This window comes from Rhinoderma darwinii, chromosome 7 (assembly GCF_050947455.1).
Source record: "Rhinoderma darwinii isolate aRhiDar2 chromosome 7, aRhiDar2.hap1, whole genome shotgun sequence".
Lineage (NCBI taxonomy): Eukaryota > Metazoa > Chordata > Amphibia > Anura > Rhinodermatidae > Rhinoderma > Rhinoderma darwinii.
In genome coordinates this window covers 130354196-130376614 of record NC_134693.1, presented here as the reverse complement: position 1 = coordinate 130376614, position 22419 = coordinate 130354196, and the positions used below count along the sequence as shown (strand labels likewise).

Here is a 22419-nt window from a genome sequence, read left to right as displayed (position 1 = left end):
GCGCAAGACACCGTATTAATGAGCCTCGCTTTGCACAGGTGCAGCGCTCACACGCAGGTCAAGGGGGCCGTAAATGTTTTCTAATATATTTTTTGACCTGATACATAGTGTCAGTGAGTTACCACTTTCCGATACATGCTTAATTAAATAAGATGGCATGATTACTAATTAAATGATGAATTCCGGAGCCTGACTGTCAACTCTCATCACTCACCTATTAAACTTGCCATAGACGCGGTATTAATTATCTTCCCATATCCTTGATTCAGCATTATGCGGCCTGCAGCCTATGGAAAGAACACAGAGACGACATGTGACCCCTTTTTTTTTTGGATTATATTATCATACCTTTCCCAAGAAAAAATTAATAATTCACAATATTCAATTGATGGTTTCTTTAGGACAGACACTTCACGCAAAAAAAAGTTAATAAATAAAAATGTAAAAAAGATATAAATTATAAAAAAAAATAACAGCAAAAAAAAAAAAAGGGGCTAAAAAAACCAAAAACTATCTCAAATAAAGCAAAACCCTTATGTATGACAGATAAATTGGATTTCACTAATCTTTTTAAGAAACAGTTTTAAAAAAATTTCTTAGAGCTGTTAGGGTATGTTCACACAGAGTTTTTGGACGCGGAAACCGCCAGTGGTAAAACCGGCTCGCGGGAGAAAGAATGGACATGCTTTATCTTCGCGCGATTACGCCTCTGACCTCCCATTGACATCAATGGCAGGCAGAGAAAGCATATTTCACGGCGTTTTATGCCCGCGGCTCCCAAACGGAATTTTGAAGCAGATTTTCCGCCTGCAAAAAACTCTGTGTGAACCCGGCCTTACTATGGAAAAAATTACTACCTGTGGGATTTAGCATTTTTTTAAAAAAATATAGTCTTTTTGTGTATTTTTTTAATCAATAGGAATGTGTCACAACTGTAATAAAAAAACAAAAACAAAAAGAAAAAAATCACCTTGCTTATAAATTGCCATAAAAAAATAATATTCTGAATGGAAATTGCATATGTTTCATTTTCTACCATCTCCTACACAGCACAAAGGCAACAATTCCGGGAAAAATGCCCAAAGTGAATGCGGCCTAACAGCAAGAAATGATACCTGAGTTTAAATCCCCTTGAATTTTGTCTCAACCAATCTCATTCTATAGATTTATCAATGAAAAAGGAGAAATCTCCAAATTAATTAGCAGTTTCAGTTGTTAATCCTAATTAACGATTAGGCAACAGCACAGAAAGGCCACATTTCAAAGTGTATTTAAAGTATTAATTTACTTAGCATCAGAGAAGCGCTGAAGGAGCCCGCTAATACTGTAGATTTGTTGCTCCTTCAAACCGGGCCCCACCCGATAACACTTAAAGGGTTCAGTTATCAGTGCTACATTAATTAACTAAAAGTGCTTTACAAATTATTCATTATTGTGCCAATTATGCCGAGTGGAGAATGCTGGAAGAAAACAAACCAGTATACATTGCTTCCAACCTGCTTCGTGCCTGTGGTCGCGTAATACTCTGTATTATTCATAGATCTAAGCCAGGTAAGGCCCACACTTTTTGTTTCTGTATTTTTGAATAGGATTATGATCCATTTAGGTCGATAGGACAGAAACTAATGCCAAGTTCAGATTAGTTTTAATACAAAAAAGGCTGCTATATATATATATATATATATATATATATATATGTATATGTGTGTATATATATATATATCTATATATATATAAAATCACTAGCATAATCTTGTGCAAAATCATTGTTCCTTACAGGATCGGCACATCACGATTTTATTGGTTAAAGGCTTTCTATTCCCATCCAATTAATGACACTGCCCCTGTTATGTGCATCCTTGTCCTCGCTGACATATTCACATGAATAGACAGGTCACTGCTTCCCACAAAATCAGCACACTGTTTTGCTGCTGTTTTCATCCCATGTTCTGATTAGTTACAGAGTTTCTATCCCTACCAAAATAATGAGGCTTTTTCTGTCACGTGTAGCCCTACATCACTGGCATTTTTATATGAGTAGTCATGTCACTTCCTCTAAAAAGATCAGCACACTCCTCTCCTGCTGCTGTCATCTTTCCCATGGTATGATTGGTTACAGGATTTATATTCCCATCCAAATCATGACACTGACTATGTCGCATGCAGCCCTATCCCATCACAATTATGTGATTGTCCAAGTCACTTCTTCCACATGATTGGCATCCTTTTGCTGCTGTCATCATTATCACCATTTAAACGTTTACAGGGTTTCCAGCCCGATCCAAATTATAATACTACTATCCTAGCTAACAAAATCAGTCAGTGACCAGGTCACTGTCTCCCACAAGATCAAGACACTCTTATCCTGCTGCTGCCATCATTCTCATGGTTTGATTGTTTGCAGGGTTTCAATTCCATTTCAAATCTAAACACTGAACCTGTCGCATGTACTCCTATGACCACTAACACAATTATGTAATTTGACAAGTCACTACCCCCCCCCCCCCAATAAGCAGGGGCGTAGCTAGGGGGGGCAGGCGGGGCATTTGCCCCGGGCGCAACCCGGAGGATAGGGAAGGGGGGCGCCAAAGAGCAGCAGATCGCTGCTGACAGGCGCCCCGTATGTGGGACAACTGCAGCAGCTTAGGAACAGCCAGGACATTACGGCGTTCTGACTGGGGTCTGTGACGGCCAGGGAGTGGACCAGTCCAGTCACCTGACCTCACGTCAGTGACATGAGGTCAGATGACTCAGGTCAGGGGACAGGTCCACTCCCGTGCTGCAGCCTCCCTGCATCTGCCTGTGCTCTGTGCTCTGCCGAGAAGCAGAGAGGAAGCTCCGTCCACACACAGCCCGTCCTGACCTGTCAGCAAGGAGACCTGGTGAGTGTCTCTCTGCGTGTGTTTGTGTGTCTCTGCGTGTGTTTGTCTCTGCATGTGTTTGTCTCTGACATCTACTACATTATCTGTACTCAGAAAGTTATCACTGTGTTATCTGTGGTGTTACATAGGACTGCAGGTAACACTACTACATTATCTGTACTCAGAGAGTTATCACTGTGTTATCTGTGGTGTTACATAGGACTGCAGGTAACACTACTACATTATCTGTACTCAGAGAGTTATCACTGTGTTATCTGTGGTGCTACATAGGACTGCAGGTAACATCTACATTATATGTAATCAGAGGGTTATCAAAGTGTTATCTGTGGTGTTACATAGGACTGCAGGTAACACTACTACATTATCTGTACTCAGAGAGTTATCACTGTGTTATCTGTGGTGTTACATAGGACTGCAGGTAACATCTACTACATTATCTGTACTGTGTGCTAAATTACAATCTCAGCTCTGCTACACAGTACAGATAATGTAGTAGATGTTACCTGCAGTCCTATGTAACACCACAGATAACACAGTCATATCCCTCTGAGTACAGATAATGTAGTAGTGTTCCCTGCAGTCCTATGTAACACCACAGATAAGGGTATGTTCACACGGCTTATTTACGGACGTAATTCGGGCGTTTTTGCCCCGAAATTACGTCCGAAAATAGCGCTGACAAACATCTGCCCATTGAAAGCAATGGGCAGACGTTTGTCTGTTCACACGAGGCGTAATTTACGCGCCGCTGTCAAATGACGGCGCGTAAATAGACGCCCGCGTCAAAGAAGTGACCTGTCACTTCTTTGGCCGTAATTGGAGCCGTTATTCATTGACTCCAATGAATAGCAGCGCCAATTACGTCCGTAATTGACGCGGCGTTCTAGCGCCTGCACATGCCGTTACGGCTGAAATTACGGGGATGTTTTCAGGCTGAAACATCCCCGTAATTTCAGCCGTTACGGACGCCCTCGTGTGAACATACCCTAACACAGTGATAACGTTCTGAGTATAGATAATGTAGTAGATGTTATCTGCAGTCCTATGTAACACCACAGATAACACAGTGATATCTCTCTGAGTACAGATAATGTAGTAGTGTTACCTGCAGTCCTATGTAACACCACAGATAACACAGTAATAACTCTGATTACAGATAATGTAGTAGCTGTTGCCTGCAGTCCTATGTAACACCACAGATAACACATTGTGCTAAATTACAATCTCAGCTCTGTTAAAATGTGTTATCTGTGGTGTTACATAGGACTGCAGGCAACAGCTACTACATTATCTGTACTCAGAGAGTTATCACTGTGTGTTATCTGTGGTGTTACATAGGACTGCAGGTAACACTACTATCTGTACTCAGAGAGTTATCGCTGTGTTATCTGTGTTGTTACATAGGACTGCAGGCAGCAGTTACTACATTATCTGTACTCAGAGAGTTATCACTGTGTGTTATCTGTGGTGTTATATAGAACTACAGGTAACACTACTACATTATCTGTACTCAGAGAGTGATCACTGTGTTATCTGTGGTGTTACATAGGACTGCAGGTAACACTACTACATTATCTGTGTTGTGTACATATGTGTCTGTGTGCCTATATATGGGTCTGTTTGTGAATGTGTCTTTGTGCTTGTATATTTGTGCCTTTTATGTATTTGTATATGATCCTGTCTGTGTATTTATCTGTGTGTGTGTGTGTGTGTGTGTGTGTGTGTGTGTGTGTGTGTGTGTGTGTGTGTATATATGTGTTTGTACGTCTATATATTTACCTGTATGTATATATTCCAGAATGTGTGTATGTATATTTGCCTGTATGTCTAAATATCTGTGTCTTTATGTATGTACAGTATATATGTTCCAGCGTGTCCATATATGTGGTTAATTTTTGGTTTGTGTAGGGGGCGGCAATAGAGAGTCCCGCACAGGGCGCCATCCAAGCGAAGGCCGGCCCTGGCTGCACCGACCCTAGTCAGAAGGAACTCCGCCGCTGCCTGCGCCACATGACCTCCTCGGCTTCTCCGGTAAGTCACACCAGGCAGAGCGGAGAGTGGTAGAGGTAGGCTACCGCTCACCGGTCTGTTCACAGTGTGGCGCTAAGTACAAGGGGGGAGGAGTGTGGCGCTAAGTACAAGGGGGGCTGTGTGGCGCTATCTACAGGGGGCTGTGTGGCCTCTTTAATTTATTTTCTTTTAATTTATTTTTATGTTAATTACATTATAGAACTATATCGCTTGTAAAATGTAGAAATGCTTTTAAATACTCGCGTTACATTAAAAAAATCGTGAAAAAAAATTACACCTCATTGATTGGTAGGGAAAGAAAACATGGCGAGGGGGAAGGAGATGTCGGGAAATAAGTTGGGGGGGGGGGCGCCAATCTGAATCTTTGCCCCGGGTGCAGAAGAACCTAGCTACGCCTCTGTAATTGGTTACTGGGTTTCGATCCAAAACCATATCATGACACGACCCCTGTCACATGCAGCCCAGTCCCCACTAAACAATCACATTAGTGAACAGGTTGCTACCTTCAATAAGATCAGAACACTCCTCTCCTGTTGCTGCCATCATTCTCTTAATCTAATTGGATCTGTACACTTCTCTTATCTGATGGGTCATCATTTCCATTCCCCTAAGTCTGAGTCTGACACAGTGCACGTCTCCATGCTTATAGTATGACACTCATCCTGTCACGTCACACACAGCCCTGTCCTTACTGACAGGTCACTGTATCCCACAATATCAGCACACTCATCTCCTGCTGCTGTCATCATTCCCAGGGTCTGGTTACAGGGTTTTAGTTGCAATCCAAATCATGACACTGATCCTGTCACATGAAGTCCTATGCCCACTTACACGATCATGTAATTGGATAAGTCACTGTCCCTGACAAGATTAACACTCTCCTTTCCTGCTGCTGTTATCATTTACAGGATTTAATTGGTAACTGGGTTTCTATCCCCAACTTAATCAAGACACTAGTCCAAACATGCAGCCCTGTCTTCACTAACATAATCAGTGGACTGGTCACTATCTACAATAAAATCAGCACACTCCTCTCCTGCTGCTGCCATCATTCTCAGAATCTAATTCGATCTTTACACTTCTCTGTGCTGATGGGGTATGCTTCTCCTTCCCCTTGTTTCAGTCTGACCAACCATATGCCTCCATTCCTATACCATGATACTGATCCTGTCACACACAGCCCCTGTCCACAATGTCAGGTCACTACCTCCCACAAGATCAGCACACTCTTTTCCTGCTGCTGTCAATATTCTCACAATTGGTTATATTGAGTTAATTTTCAGTCCACTTCTGAGCAGGTCATAAACATGATAAACAATGGAGCTCGTACTACAGATAAACTGACTTTTGAAAATTAATGATTAAAAAAGAACAAAACTCATATAATACCTGGCAGCACATGAACAGGCCACGTAAGTTCACACTGAATGTTTTATCCCATTCCTCCAATGTAGTATTTTCACTTGCAGAATTCATATTAATTCCTGCATTATTACATGCTATGTCAATTTTCCCCCAATTAGCCACAATTGTGTCCACAACTCTTGTCACGTCTTCTTCTTTGCTAATGTCGGCTGCCATAGCAACAGATTTGATGCCTGAAAAATAATTCATGGAATAAAATTAGGTGAGTTGAAAAGTTCCAAAAAAAACCCACAAAAAAACACTAATAATATTTACTAACTAGCTGTGCCCGCGACTTCGTACGCGCAGACCACTGAAAAACGTACCGATTCGGTTTTTTATAAGTATACTCCTAGCCTTGGACCCTACTCAAAGCAAAGTGAAAAAAAAACAAAGACAATAAACAAACTTCAAATAAAAATAGTTTCTTTCAGTAGTCAGGTTGACTACGACAACGCTTCCCTGGAAACAAGGTCAGCAGTAGAACCACCAGGGATGTGCGCATAAAGATTGGTGGAGTTGCTAACACGGGAGAGAGCCGCATAGAGCTGGCCGTGCGTGCGCAAAGGAGCTGACACTGAGGTCCACGCCCACAACGCACAGCATTTGGCTCTACGCTTTGTTGATGGTCGTAGCGTAACATAAGCTGACCGGAAACTGTACACGTTTAAACCTGAAGAGAAAATTATTTGGAATGAGGGGGATTCGGGGTATAAAAACGCTATGACCTGCGCCACATCCATTGTTTGCAACCTCTCCCTTATCTAACAATCAGTATAGATGAAATTTGGAGCAGTCGCCCATAGCAAACTACTGGTGTAGATTTTTCCAAGACAATACAAAATGAAAGTAAAAATGTGATTGGTTGCCATGGTTTGTTGTTGTTGTTGTTGTTGTTGTTGCTGTTGTTGTTGTTGTTGTTGTTGTTGCTGTTGTTGTTGTTGTTGTTGTTGTTGTTGCTGTTGTTGTTGTTGTTGCTGTTGTTGCTGTTGTTGTTGTTGTTGTTGTTGTTGTTGTTGCTGTTGTTGTTGTTGTTGTTGTTGCTGTTGTTGCTGTTGTTGTTGTTGTTGTTGTTGTACTAATGCAATGTAAACTAATTTATGAAAACATTAAATTCGCATATCTTCTGATTGAGTGAACCGATTGCGTTGAAATAAAAACTAAATGTTACTTCAAGTTGACACCTATGTTTTTCTGAAAATCCATCCGAATTGGGTCAGTCGTTTTTACGTGATGTGTGCACAAGCAAACAGACAAAAATTCCAAACATGATCTTAATGCATTCTATCACTTATCCTTCATCCCCCCAATAATTTTTTTTAGCAAATATTTTTAACGTACAGACACGCAAAGTTTACCGTTTTATTATATGTAGAGATATGTATGTAGTTGTCTTTAAATTCAAACAAAAGTTTATCCCAAACCTTCAAGTGTTATTTACATGATGTTTCTTATTTTTGCGCTTATACGTTGCATAAATACAATTATTGTGAAATACCGCCACCTAGTGGTCAATACTGAATATTGCATGTACCATACAGGTAAATACAGTTATGTGTAAATATTTAAGAAGAGGTTGGGGCACTTGGCTCTAGCATGTGAGAGCCCATATTGGCCTAGGTACTCCACAAAAAAAATCCAGAAATTGGATGATAAAAATATTTAGCAGTCTAGACAGTTGGGTATTCTGGGTGAAAGCATACCAGACTATCGGAAGGTTATTAACAAGCATACAGATGGTTTTGATGATTTTACATTTATTTCTGCAAAATAGGAACCTATACATCATTGTTAGGGAAATATAAATGCAAAAATATAAATTCCCTAATATAGTAAAATTCCTTTAATCTGGCATTGATAACGGGTTTCAAAATATTCTAGATTACGTGGGGAGTGGGGTACGCCAATGCCCCCCGCTTTGTGTAATGTGGGCACTGATTTAGCCTGGGATCAGCCACAGATTAACGAATGGGATGGGAATTTTGTAAATTACAACATCATCAAGACCCAAAATCTTCCCGTTGTGATGCAGCGACAAGACACGTAATATTGTGTATAATCTTTACTGCGCATGAGCTGAGTACATTAATAGACTGGGATTATGGAGGTGTGTATGTAAAGAATACACAGCGCCTCCTACAGGCACAGTCCCCAATATCTCGGCTCGAAGGCAATGCAGACATGAGGGCGAGATTTACTAAGCAAAATGCCGCAGAATGGAGAACACGGTCGCCAAATGTATTATGCATTTTATACACTTTTTGTTCCTACTTTAACAGTTTTTACTCACCGAATCCGTAATCCTGTAAAAAAAAAAAATTGCCCCCAATCATATATCAATATTCTACATACTCTACCTTTTAGGTGCAATTCATTGGCCACGGCCTCAGCTTTTTCAAGTACCATGTCTATGACGGCCACGTTTGCACCAGCTTCTCCCAGAGCGTGAGCAAAGGCTCGTCCAATGCCCTGACCTCCCCCAGTCACATAGGCGACCTTGCCATCCAAACGCAGCCGATCCAGTATACAGCGGCCTTTGAGTCCTCGAAAAACATCATCGGCTAAAATCCCTTTCTACATAAAAAAAAGTATAATAACCCTATTATGCTGTTTCTTAGTTATATCTCTGTTTGCAAAACTTCTTCGACAATCAATATAGTAGTTATTAGAAACCCCACAAGGGTTGTCACCCAGCATTTCCAGACTCCTACACTGTGTTCCAAATTATTATACACATTGGATTTAAGTGTCATAAACATTTAATTATTAGTTTTTCAATTAAACTCATGGATGGTATTGTGTCTTAGGGCTCTTTGGATCATTGTAATCAATCTCAGACACCTGTGATAATTAGTTTGCCAGGTGTGCCCAATCAAAGGAAAACTACTTAAGAAGGACGTTCCACATTATTAAGCAGGCCACAGGTTTCAAGCAATATGGGAAAGAAAAAGGATCTCTCTGCTGCCGAAAAGCGTGAAATAGTGCAATACCTTGGACAAGTTATGAAAACATTGGATATTTCAAGAAAACTTAAGCGTGATCATCGTACTGTGAAAAGATTTGTGGCTGATTCAGAGCACAGACGGGTTCGTTCAGATAAAGGCATAATGAGGAAGGTTTCTGCCAGACAAATTAATAGGATTAGGAGAGCAGCTGCTAAAATGCCATTGCAAAGCAGCAAACAGGTATTTGGTGCCTCTGGAGTCCCGCGAACCTCAAGGTGTAGGATCCTCCAGAGGTTTGCAAGTGTGCATAAAGCTATTATTCGGCCACCCTTAAACAATGCTCACAAGCAGAAACAGTTGCAGTGGGCTCAGAAATACATGAAGACTAATTTTCAAACCGTGTTGTTTACTGATGAGTGCCGTGCAACCCTGGATGGTCCAGATGGATGGAGTAGTGGATGGTTGGTGAATGGCCACCATGTCCCAACAAGGCTGCAATGTCAGCAAGGAGGTGGCGGAGTCATGTTTTGGGCTGGAATCATGGGAAGAGAGCTGGTAGGCCCCCTTAGGGTCCCTGACAGTGTGAAAATGACCTCTGCAAAGTACGTAGAGTTTATGACTGACCACTTTCTTCTGTGGTACAAAAAGAAGAACCGTGCCTTCCGTAGCAAAATTATCTTCATGCATGACAATGCACCATCTCATGCTGCAAAGAATAACTCTGTGTCATTGGCTGCTATGGGCATAAAAGGAGAGAAACTCATGGTGTGGCCCCCATGTTCCCCTGACCTCAACCCTATTGAGAACCTTTGGAGCATTCTCAAGCAAAATATCTATGAGGGTGGGAGGCAGTTCACATCAAAACAGAAGCTCTGGGAGGCGATTCTGACATCCTGCAAAGATATTCAAGCAGAAACTGTCCAAATACTCACAAATTCAATGGATGCAAGAATTGTGAAGGTGATATCAAAGAAGGGGTCCTATGTTAACATGTAACTTGGCCAGTTAAGTTTTTTTTGATTGAAAGAGCTTTTGATTTCTGTAAATATGACCTCCTGATGCTGCAAATTCAACAAATTACTTATTTTTGATCTCTGTTGTGCATAATAATGTGAAACAGTGCATTTTGAGTTTTTTACTTCCAAAAAAAAAATCTGTTATCATTAGGAGATTTGTTCAATAAAATTTGCATTATACTCCAACCGTTGATGGCTTGAAGATTATACTGGTTGTCATTTGCATCGACTATTTAGGAAAATCAGCGAAAAATTAAATTTGCATAATAATTTGGAACGCGGTGTATATGGCACATCTGCCTTTTTATGAGGAACCCCAATGACTCAATGAAAGCTGGGGTCTCTAATGGCCATCTTGGTTCTTACCCATAATTCACAGAAACAGATATATCTAAGACATGGATGAATGGAAATGTAACAATTTGTGAGAAGGTGGAGTTCTATTTTAAGGGAAAAAATATGACCTATAATGTGTTTGTCTTAGATGAATTCCTTATTGTGAATTAATTAAGTCATTTGGCCTTACCGTTGTGTCAGCAACATGAGAAACCGGTAATCGCTTTATGATAATAACGCCCTCTACTGGTAGCTCGACCTTTAGACAAAGAGAAAATAACGGTTATGTTATATAAAAATTGTAAAGTACCATGATACTGAACATTGAATGGGTTCTATGGAGCCTAAAAATATATATTTATCTAAATAGGTCCAAATGCTGGCTGCCTGCTGCCACCACTAGGGGGAGCTCACTGAAGATGGTTTTCTATGGCTCGTATTGAACTCAATAATAAATCTGTCTTCAGTAGGCTCTCCCTAGTGGCAGCTATAGGCAGCCAGAATATTATCATTTAAAGGGGTTATGTAGGGACCAAAAATTATTAGCAGTGTACTCCCTGCAGTATGTGAGAAAACTCACTAATATACATTCCGGTCCCACGTCGCGCTGATTTTGAGATTTTCTCCGTTTTTAGAGCGCAGCCGGTGGACCGGAAGTCTCTTTGCACAGTCTTCTTTGATGACGATACAACTCTTCGTCATGTGACCTGCTGTACTCCACGTACAAGCATGAGCATTAGTACAGCGGGGCCGGTCACTATGTAAAAAAAAATCTCAGAATCAGCGCGACGGGGGACCAGAATGTATATTAGCGAGTGTCCTCACATACTGCAGGGACTACACTGCTAATACTTTCTGGTCCCAGCATAACCCCTTTTACACTGAGGTTTTTTGAAGGTGGAAAAAACTGTGATCTTGACTTGCCTGCACTCTCTTTGCCACGTGTATTGCTGCGTTTTTCGGCCACGGGCAAAAAAACTCAGCTAAAACCGCTATCTCTGCCTCCCATTGATGTCAATGGGAGGTCAGAGACGGAAACGCCTGAAGAAAGGGCATGACGCTTCTTTTTCCTGCAAAGCAAATCAATAGGTGGCGTTTTCGGCCATTTTTGGCGCGGTTTCCACATCAAAAACAGCGCCAAAAAAAACTCTGTGTGAACGTACCCTAAAATGAAGCGGATTTGAGGCTTTATAGGAGTTACAACCCCAAAAAGGATTTATTATGAAACTAATAATTTTGGACCTTTTAAAATAAAAAATAACAACACAAAGTTGTACAGAATTAGAAAAACATGGCTGACTTCTTCCAAAAACAGCGCCCCACCAGCGCCAACCATAGGTTGTGTCTGGTATTGAAGCTTTGCTCCATTGACGTGATTGGTGCTGAGCTGCAATACCAAACTCAACCGGTTGACCGTTGTGGAGCAGAATTTGGAAGAGAGCAGCCATGTTTTTCTTATGCCGAATAACCCTTTTTTTAAATGTATTTAAAGGGCAATAAAAAACAATGCATAATGTCATTCATCTCTACTGTACTTCTGTAAACTGGAGAGAAAGATCTAAAAAAAAATACAGTTGTGTGGAACATCAAGAGTTAACTGCATAGAACTATACAGAATTGCAACAATGTTAAATATTGACAGTTTTGGCTGCCTGCCCAATTCACATGTATCCAAAACAGAGTCAGCCATGACTACTTTCTTTTCATACTGAACAAAAGGAAGACATTTTGACGCTTAATTTTCTAGCAGAAGACATAAGATTATTTAATACAAGTCATTTGAATATCATCCTATTATCTATTCGCAAAGAGGAATCTGCAATAAAAAAAATTTCTTTGGAGTTCCCCTTTAATCGTGACATATTATAAAATGCTATGTTCCCAGTAGCGAGAGCAATAAAGGCGGCTATCTTTTCTAACTGGATTGTTCAAATTAAATATTTCCTTCTGTTTGTTCAATTATTCTACCAACACCCGAGCATTGCATTCTGTATTCCTGCCTGATAGCACTAACCTGCTTCACTCTGGTGTCTGCATTAATTACATCTGTCATTTCCTTGGACCTTAATCCCATCTCATCATTGATGTGCTCCTGGCTTCTCGTCTCGTTTGCAGAAACGTTTTGTACGCAAATCACACCATCCATTTTTAGCATATTGCTGTTCATAATCAGGTTGTAATAGTTTATAGGATTCTCCTCTGTAGCGTCGATAAACACCATGTCATATTGCTCGCCCGAAGCAGCGAACTTCTGCAAGACAACAAACAGACACGGAATACAGATGTATCCTGATTAAGTGTGAAAATGGAAGCAGCGGCGCGATAATGAAGGAGACTCGGATAGATTGCGAGCAGAACCAAAGCACGAAAATGTAGTTATGTCCTCTAGGAAAACCGTACATTATTTTTTTCTGCTAGCCTAAAGTGGCGTTAAATTACAGAATAGCAGAGTCAAGTTTAGGATAAAGAAGGTCACAGGGGTGAAGAGTGTGGATGAAGTGGTTATTTATTATTGCTAATTAACGGCAAAAATAATTACTTCGGGCCCATAATCATGTAATTATAAAGAACTGAGAGGCCTCACTGATTGAATAAAAAAATCACAGTCAAATAATGTCCCTGAGTTTTTTGACCGTAGGCAAATGGAATTAAATGGATGACATACCATGCCGTATTCTTAGAGTTGCTACTTGGATATTCTCATGCAAGAATATTTACATATATCTTCTGGGGATCTCCCCCCAAAAACATCCAGTAAAGGGAACCTGTGTGTGTGACTATTACGTAACTCAACAAGTGGAGAGGAACTTTTACCCAACATCATTTCTCCCGGCGATTGACTAGGGTGGAAGAGAAGCAGAGGCGTGAAGCTCATGGGGCCAATGGAAATACTGAAACTGGGCCGCCAACGATCACATGTTTTTAATACTACTGGGCCAGAGGGACCTTGTAGGCGGGGCCTGTGCCATGGGTCCTGTACTTGCCAACGCCCGACGGAGTAACATCTCCATATACTTACCTAACCCGCTCCTGAGTCGACTTCAGCTCCAAGCGCAGCACTGGATGTGGTATACGCAGTGCAGATAATGTCCTGATGCTGAATGGCTGCTGTCTGCTGAGTCATGTATCTAATCCTATCATGTGTGATACTGTCTGCTGAGTCATGTATATAATCCTAAAATGTGTGATACTGTCTGCTGAGCCCTGTATCTAATCCTATCATGTGTGATACTGTCTGCTGCGTCATGTATTTAATCCTATCATGTGTGATACTCATACCTCCCAACTTTCAAGTATCGCAAGGAGGGACAACCAATACGGCACTTGTAGCCTGACAATTTTTTCTCCTCTTAAGCCACGCCTTTAAACCCCGCCCAATTTCCACCCATACACACCCAGTTCAGCCCACACAAGTATCATGCTCCCATAGTTCCTCCCCACAGTATTATTCCCTCGTAGAATCCCACACAGTATAATGCCAAATAACTGACCCCACACAGTATAATGCCCCATACAGTATAATGCTCCCATAGATGGACCCATACAGTATAAAGCCAACACAGATGCCCTTATACATTATAATACCCACACAGATGCCCCATACAGTTCCTCTCCAGGAGGACCCCCTGACGTCACTGTCCATATATGGATAGTGACGCCAGGGGCTTCTCCAGGAGCAGAATCCCTGACCAGTGCCTTGGCAACACTCTGGTCGGGGATTCCGCTTCAGGTGGAGGCCCTGATGTCACTGTCCATATGTGGACAGTGAAGTCAAGGGCTTTTCCAAGACTGGAGTCTTCGGCCAGAGAGCTTGCGCTGCTCTGGCCCTGGACTCCATAGTTGAATGCTGAAGCAGGGAGGTTATGGGTCCCTGCTTCTGCATTGGATTCAACTGTATCTGCGTCCCAATGACACCTCCGGCCACCCGGGACTGCAGGACACCGCCCAGAATCCGGGACTGTCCCGCTGAATCTGGGACGGTTGGGAGGTATGGTGATACAGTCTGCTGAGTCATGTATCTAACCCTATCATGTGTGATATTGTCTTCTGAGTCATGTATCTAATCCTAACATGTGAGATACTGTCTGCTGAGCCATGTATCTAATCCTAACATGTGTGATACTGTCTGCTGGGGCCATGTATCTAATCCTAACATGTGTGATACTGTCTCCTGAGATGTGGATCTAATCCTATCATGAATCTAGCTGACCCCAGTGTAGCGGTGGAAATCCGTCCGTGCGCTGTGGTGCTGGGACTGGTGGTGTCATTGGGGGCCCCACACTCATCATTTAATTATTTATTTACTGATTTATTCTGTAACAGAGCACAGTGAATATTAATATATTTCTTTCTTTGCCTATGCTGTACCATACCATTCTAACAACAAGGGTAAAAAGGGTAAGGGAGCCCTGCCCTCAGGTACCAGTGCCTGGGTGCACCTACAACCTCTGCATCCCTGATAGTAACGCTCCTGAGGCTCACAGGTAGCCATTTGGGCCAGATGGGCATTCAGCTACTGACTCGGAAACTATATCAGATTTCAATTTCGCCCAAAAAGTAAACTTCCATCTAAATCTACTTATGTTCATTTTTTATGAACAGTCATTTATAATGCGCTGGTGTACTGAAGAACAGCTGATGGCCACCAAATACCAGCCAAGAAAACCAACCTGGTCAATTCAAGCATTGTCCAGATTCAGGAAATAAAGGTATAATGAAAAGTTATAACATTTTCTGTATCAATTCCTGACGGTTTTCAAGATCTCTGCTTGCTGTCATTCTATAAGAACCCTAATTGTTTTCTTTTAGTGAATACAAATCTGTCCTGGTCATGTCACGATCACACTGGTGCCCGGCTCGTTACCTTACAATTGGCAGCGATCTTGAAAACAGTGAGAAATTGATACAGAAAGTACATTAGAACATCATATAACTTTTCATTACACAATAAATAAAGCAACTAATTAGCTAAATCTGGAAAACCCGCTGACCATAGACATGAGACTGCAAGGAGCCAACAGATGGACAACCGAATGGTCGTCCGACTGCGCCAATACCAATATTTACGATCATGCAGTTAAATATCATGAGATCCACTAATCAGCACTAAAAAAAACTTTTTATAATGTTCACTTTGCCAATTACATCAGGTTATAGTTGACTATTGGAAAAGTCCAACACAATGGACCAAAATTTAACAGATTGCCAGTCGGTTATTGGTCGTTTGCATGAAAGAACACGGGCAATTAACAGAAAAAACGACAGAAATATATTGGTCTGTCTGATAATAAAGATCAGCTTAAATAACCACATAAATGGACAAGCAAATAGAGCTGAGGTGCAATACCAGTTACAACCAATGGACAAGAGTGGCGCTGTTTCTGGAAAAAAAAAGGCAAACCCTTTTCTTATGAAATCTTTAATTAATATTGATAAATAAGGGGACATTATATATGTTATTGTTTCATATTTATTATATGTTAAAGTGGTATTCCCAACTTTATTTATCCATAGGATATGTCTTAAATGTCTGATATCAGGAACGCCAGACACCTGACCCCGTGAGAGGGGGTCACACATGCGCACAGATTTCTGCATTCTATTCTGGGAGTTAACAGCCGAGCATTAAAGTTGAGAAGAGGTTGAATTTGATTGATTTGATTTTCCAAACTAATTTTATTTATTAACCATTTGCATCAGAATTTAGAGCCAAAAGCGCCATGCATGTCAGTTTGTAAAAGTGGAGTGAGGAGTGGATGTGGCTTACTGCTTTGCCAGGATTTAGACTCATTTTTAAAAAGCAACTTTTTAAAAAAATAAAAAAAATTACAAAAATAGGTGAAAATCTGAAAAAAAAAATTGTATGTCTACTCCACACAGACCCTGGCACACGAAAAAGTGCCATCATTTTAGTAAAGTGAAAGTTAATGACAGTGATGGCTTTAAGAAATGTTGTGATGTTTAAACAGTTTTCAGGCAGGCACGGTGGGCTGGCGGGATTTCTGATCGTGTGAGCCGACGCATCAAATTTTTTATTTATGCCCGGCACTGAAGTGCCATTGCGCTGATCAGCAGGTATCCTAGAGGTCAGACCCAATCAATCAAATATTGATGGCCTATCCTAAAGGCCCTTTTACACGGGCCAATGATCGTTCCTGATCATTACCCTGTGTAAACAGGGCAATGATCAGCCAATGAATGAGCAAACGCTCATTGATCGGCTGATCGCATCTTTTATGCAGCAATAAATTTTATCGTTGTCGGCAGCACGTCTTCCCATGTAGACAGTGAGATGTGCTACCGACACGATGGAAATGTATGGCGGGGTGAAGGATTGTAGTAACGATCGCTCATCCTCATACATAACTAATCATTGCTCCTTGTAAAAAGAGCAAACGATCGCCAATCAACAAGCTGTTGATCGGCACTGGTTTTCACGGCCCACATTGTCCGGTGTAGAAGGACCTTAAGGCTAGCACATCACTGTCACAGTCCTGGAGAACCCTTTAATTTTGTGATTTACATTTTTATTACATACAATGACTATGTAACTATGACTATGACTTGCACACAAAAATAAGATTTTAGAAGGAGGGTTCCAGAATGCCAACGAAATTAGAATTGATGAATAATATATTTTCAACAACAGCCTTCCTCCTATAATCTTTATTTTTGCAAATGCTACATTGTCTTTTAACATACTTAGTATTTTTCAAAAATAAATTAGACTCTATAAATCCAAAAAGTCCAAAAATACTGAAAAGTTAAAATCTCAAACTATATTTAGGATTAAGATAATAAATGGCCATACGTTCCACTGCTTATATCCTCTTCCGTGGAACGGCAATACAAGTTTCATCAAAATCTACCATATCAATCACTGATCGGATAAAGTTATAGTTTACTCTTAAAAGGGTTGTCTACGACCGGACAACTGATGACCTATCCACAGGATAGGTCATCATTATATGATGGATGGGGGTCCAACACCCGGACCCCGCACCGATCAGCTGTTCTGGCTGCCTATGTGCGCTGGATGATTTGGACCGTATGCAGTAGTTGGAGCCGGTAGCAGATGGCTCTGACACTGACTATAAACTGATCACATGTGATCACTTTCAATCTGTGGAGGAAGCTAACAACAAGTCTTTAATTCCCCTGCAGCGCCACCACAGGAGAAATGAACCATTACACAAATTAACCATTAAAATCAGTAGACTGTCCAAATAACGTATTCAGTGTCCTCTAAAGCAGGAGATGTTCTTTATAGCTGCTCTACTTTCCGATTAATAGCTCAAGGCCATGCATGGGATCTCTCTATTTATAATGGAAGCCATGACGCTGTGCATTGATTCGTAATGAGGTCCTTCATGGGTTCCATCGAGGTTTCTGTCATTTAGACAGCAAGAACACCACTGCATACTCTGCTACTCTTGCTGTCAAAAGTAATGGAAACCTCGATGAAACCCCCAGCAGAGGCTCATAGAAAAGTGTGAACAGAGCCTATTACAAGTTTCAGCACTTTAAGAAAATTAGGAAATATTCCTCTTCCTTTGTCCTCAGCGTAGACACTAATTCCTACTGGCCAATCACGATGAGAAAAACATAAGAGACAATTTTACACCCAAGAGAGTGTTAATGGGAAGAATGATTACGTGTGGAAGTGGTTTTGTAACTAATAGTATTAGAGAAAGTGACACCATTATTTAATATCCACTGAAGACAGCAAAAAGTTTCCTTTTTTTTTGTAACTGATTCATGTCTTTTGTATCATTTTCCTAATGGAGACCGCTGAACGGTAAGGCTCACATGAATGTATATAAACCTTGTCTCTTTCTATGTTTGCTGAGTGGGCGGGCACTTCCTGGTGTGATGTAAGAGCTGTGTTGTGTGACCCAAGCCAATCAGCTGTTCCTCCTTTCCTTTTCTTCTCACTGAAACATTGAACGAGAAGCTGCATTGTATCGGTCGCGGACCGCCGCCGTTCCTCACCTTCCAACGGGGGCGACCGCAGACCTCTGGCTTCTTGAAAGCATCTCCCTCCTCGGAGATGCCAGCACACGCGGCTGTCTAGATCTGCACTGCCCTCTATGGTACACGCTCGCGCTCGTCCCCAGTCCTAAAGGGCCAGCGCGCGCACATGTAAAATCTTCCCTAACCAATCCCCAGATCACCCTGGAGTATAAAAAGGGCTCCGCCCTGCCACTCTTTGCCTGAGCATTGTTGTTATCTACCCATGTTCGTATTGCAAATGGTCCCTTAGTTGTTTCCTGCTCCCAGTGTTCCCGTATCTTGCTTCCTGTATCCTGTTGCTGTGTTTATTTCTGAGCCTAAGCCCTTAGTTGGAGTCGAGTGTGTCATCTGCCATGTCTGGTGTCATCTGCCATGTCTGGTATCATCTGCCACATCTGGTGCCTTCTGCCACGTCAAGCTCTATCTGTGCCAAAGTGTCTGCTACAATTCGTGTCTGTCTGGACTCTTACAGGTACTCTTATGCTAAAGACTTTGCATAGACTGTTGTTTGGCCAGCTTCCACTCCGCTATGGCGGAGCGGCGTAGTGCGTCCACATACCCGAGGACCGTGACATGCAGCTGCATCCCCCTCTTCCCCCTTTGCCCTGTTTCTCTTTATCGTTTTTCACTAGAGAGGTTTTTTTTGTGGACTGAGGAGAGCCTACAGGCAAGGAAAGGGGGACTACTCTGGAAAAATGAAAGCTTCACAGTAATTGGTTGTTACGGCCAATAATAAAATAGCCTTTCAGTTAGTCAGTTTTAATAAATGAGGTCCATCATGTTATAAAAAGGGTTGGATCCTGGACCATTAGGAAAAATCCTCATGGGATTATAGCCGTGCCATTCTGAATCACTCAGAAAGCTAGCAACAGTTTTGTCTGGAAATGTTCTGCAAAAATGATGCCACTGTTTCTGGTCATACCTTGGTGGTAGCGTTAGGTCATTGGGCACCACGGTTGACTATGTGACCTGGCAATGATGGGGAAGATTTTTTTCTTTCCAGCTATGTGTAAATAGGTACCTATGTGACCAACCTTTTAGGTTTAAAAATTCAGGCCACAGGCTGCCGAAGCTTTTTGGTTCAACAGCCTACATTAGTGTACCGAGCGTTAATATAAATACATATGCAGCCAGCTCCCCCTAGTGGTGGCTAGACTTTGTGGAAAATTTGTCTGCTCTGCTGGGAGAGCAGGAGATATCCCCAATTTCTGTTAAAACCCAGACAATTCGAGAGATAATTTACAAAGACCAGGAATTGGTATTTAGAAAGGATGATACAAGAGCGTGCTATCAAACCTACTGTAGTTGTATCACAGGTCCAGGTATGTAACCACTCATATTCCCCAGAAAGGGCATAAAAATCAATACACATTTGTTTTTGTGGGAGGTTTTTTTTTGTATTAACAGCTCTTGAAATCGAAAACCCTTTTACCTACTTCCCAAATCTGAAGCTATTTCGACTTTTTTTTTTTTTTCTGAATTAACCTTTCATATCAAAAGGAGCAATTCTGCAATCTGGAGACTTCACCACAATTTCATGCATAATTTATTCCCTGAGTTTAACGCTAAATGCAGAGCTGTTGACTTTGTAAAAGCGCTTTCTGACTTTGCTAGGAGTGTGCCAGATCTAAAGCTTTTCTCTCTGGAGATTGAAAAGCATAAACTACACAAATGTGCGCAGGATAAAGACGGCAAAACAAAACAACTTGACTGAAAAGATGATTTCAAAGTGTGGACTTAATTGTGTGTACTCAATTTTTTATTTAACCTGTTTGTGTACCCGCCGCTACAGTAGACCAGGAAATAACGTGCCATTCTAGTGGATTGATAGGTTTAGGGTTCAGCCTACTACTATTGCCAAGGTCATTTTAAGGAATATTTTTACCCTTTTTTACCCTTTTTGACACACATTGTCACATGGCAGGCTAAATGGCATGGGTGTAACTACCAGGGTACTAGGCATATATTTTTAATCTAACTAGGACAACCACATTTAAAACTTTTTTAGGCACTTTTTGTGCCATGCTGGACAATAGGCGTGGCTTAGAGGAAAAATGTGCTACCGTGCACCAAAATTACATCAAAATTTTTGCACAAAAATCTGGTGCAAACTGAGCCAATCAAGAGGTGGTATAAGAAAGTGAAAAGTGTCTAACATGTCTAGCAAGATGCGCCAAATTTATTATACAGCGTATCCACTAAGCTCCCCCTAGTGGTAGCTGCAGATAATTGTACAAAAATTGTACAATATCACTCTTTGTCTGTACAGGGGATTTGGAGCTATGTAAAAAAAAAAAAACTCCAGCTGCTATAAAGATATCTTAAAGGATAACTAAACTTTCAAAATACTTTTGATTTGTCATAGTAACATGTCAAAAGTTTTGAACGGTGGGGGTTCTAGCACTGAGCCCCCACCGATCGCTAAAACGAACTTGAAGAATGGCTCGGGTGAGTACCACTTCCTTTCTGATCGGCTTTCCTCGTAAAGCCGAGCAAGTGGTGTACGGACTCAGTAGAAAGTCTATGAGTCCATACACCGGTCACTATGAGATGTCAAAAGTTTTTTGAAACTTTATTTAACATTTATGAAATAATTCAGAAAATAATTGATGTTAAAAGGTGGATTTTCATTTTAAGCTCACTGAAGCATAAAGCCTCCGCGAGTCCTACTTTTGGTCATGCTTGTTTATACCCTCCTTTTGGTCCTATACTACACAGTTGTGGCAGGTTATCAGATCACAAAGAGTGCCTTGGCCATCTGGAGACCCCAGAACATCTTTCAATCTCTTCAAAACTCAAATTGCTCCTAATTGCTCGAATATGACCTGTAGGCCAGGCCGGCCTTAGGATAGATGGTGCACTGTGAGATATTTTCATTTGGCGCCCCTCTCCCATTATAAAAAAATTCCCCATAAAAAAGTATTATGCCCCCACACAGTATAATGCCCTTTTTAGTGCCCCCACACAGTATAATGCCCCCTTTATTGCCCCCACACAGTATAATGCCCTCTAAGTATATTGCCCCCCCCCACACAGTATAATTTCCATTCAGTTCCCCTACCTAGTATAATGCCTTTTTAATGCCCCCATACAGTATAATGTCCCCTTTGCTGCCCCACACTGTATGATGCCCTATAGCTGCCCACACAGAGTATAATGCCCCCATAGCTGCACCACTCAGTATAATGCCTCCTTTCCTGCCCCCACACAGTACAATGCCCCTCATTGCCCTCCTTTACAATATAATGTCCCCTTTAGTGCCCACCACACAGTATAATGTCCCCCAATTGCCCCCAAAGAGTGTAAATAATGCCTTGGTGCCTGGAGGCCCGATGAGTGAGCAGTGGTTGGTTTTCACTTACCACTCATAGCTTCTGGGTGCTCCTTCTCTGTTTTGGCCCTTGCACTGCACTGAGTCTGACACACATTGCGTTGTAATTTCACATGACATGTCACGTGTCAGTTTCAGTGGTTCGCCAGCACTGGAGCAGAGTAGAAGGCAGCTGCAGAGTTGCTGGGCCCGGGAACTTCAGAAACGCAAGGGGAGGGGAACCAGCGCAGCGCCCCTTCCTCTTACTGGAGTGATGCGCCCTGTGCAATCGCACAGGTCGCACACCCCAAAGGCCGGCCCCGCCTGTACAGACCACTCAATGAAAAGTCATGACCGACTTTACTGTTTATCTAATAGGTCTGGTAAAGGGGATTCGGTTGGGTCATTGAGTCTTTACGTTTGTGGGTTTCTTTTTTCATTCCCTAAATGTACCCTGGAGTGTTGTTATGTATTTAGTAGAC

General features: G+C 41.6%; 1 protein-coding gene across 1 annotated transcript in view; it reads right to left on the bottom strand.

The window, feature by feature from the left end:
• The window catches only part of LOC142657481 (uncharacterized), a 57824-nt gene that overhangs the window by 27160 nt on the left and 8245 nt on the right, over positions 1-22419 (bottom strand). Inside the window, exons 5-9 of the mRNA XM_075832517.1 lie at positions 12629-12865; positions 10805-10873; positions 8675-8891; positions 6303-6511; positions 215-287 (exon numbers count right to left, since the gene is read on the bottom strand). Coding sequence (XP_075688632.1) covers positions 215-287; positions 6303-6511; positions 8675-8891; positions 10805-10873; positions 12629-12865 — 805 coding nt within the window. The remainder of the gene's footprint in view (positions 1-214; positions 288-6302; positions 6512-8674; positions 8892-10804; positions 10874-12628; positions 12866-22419) is intronic.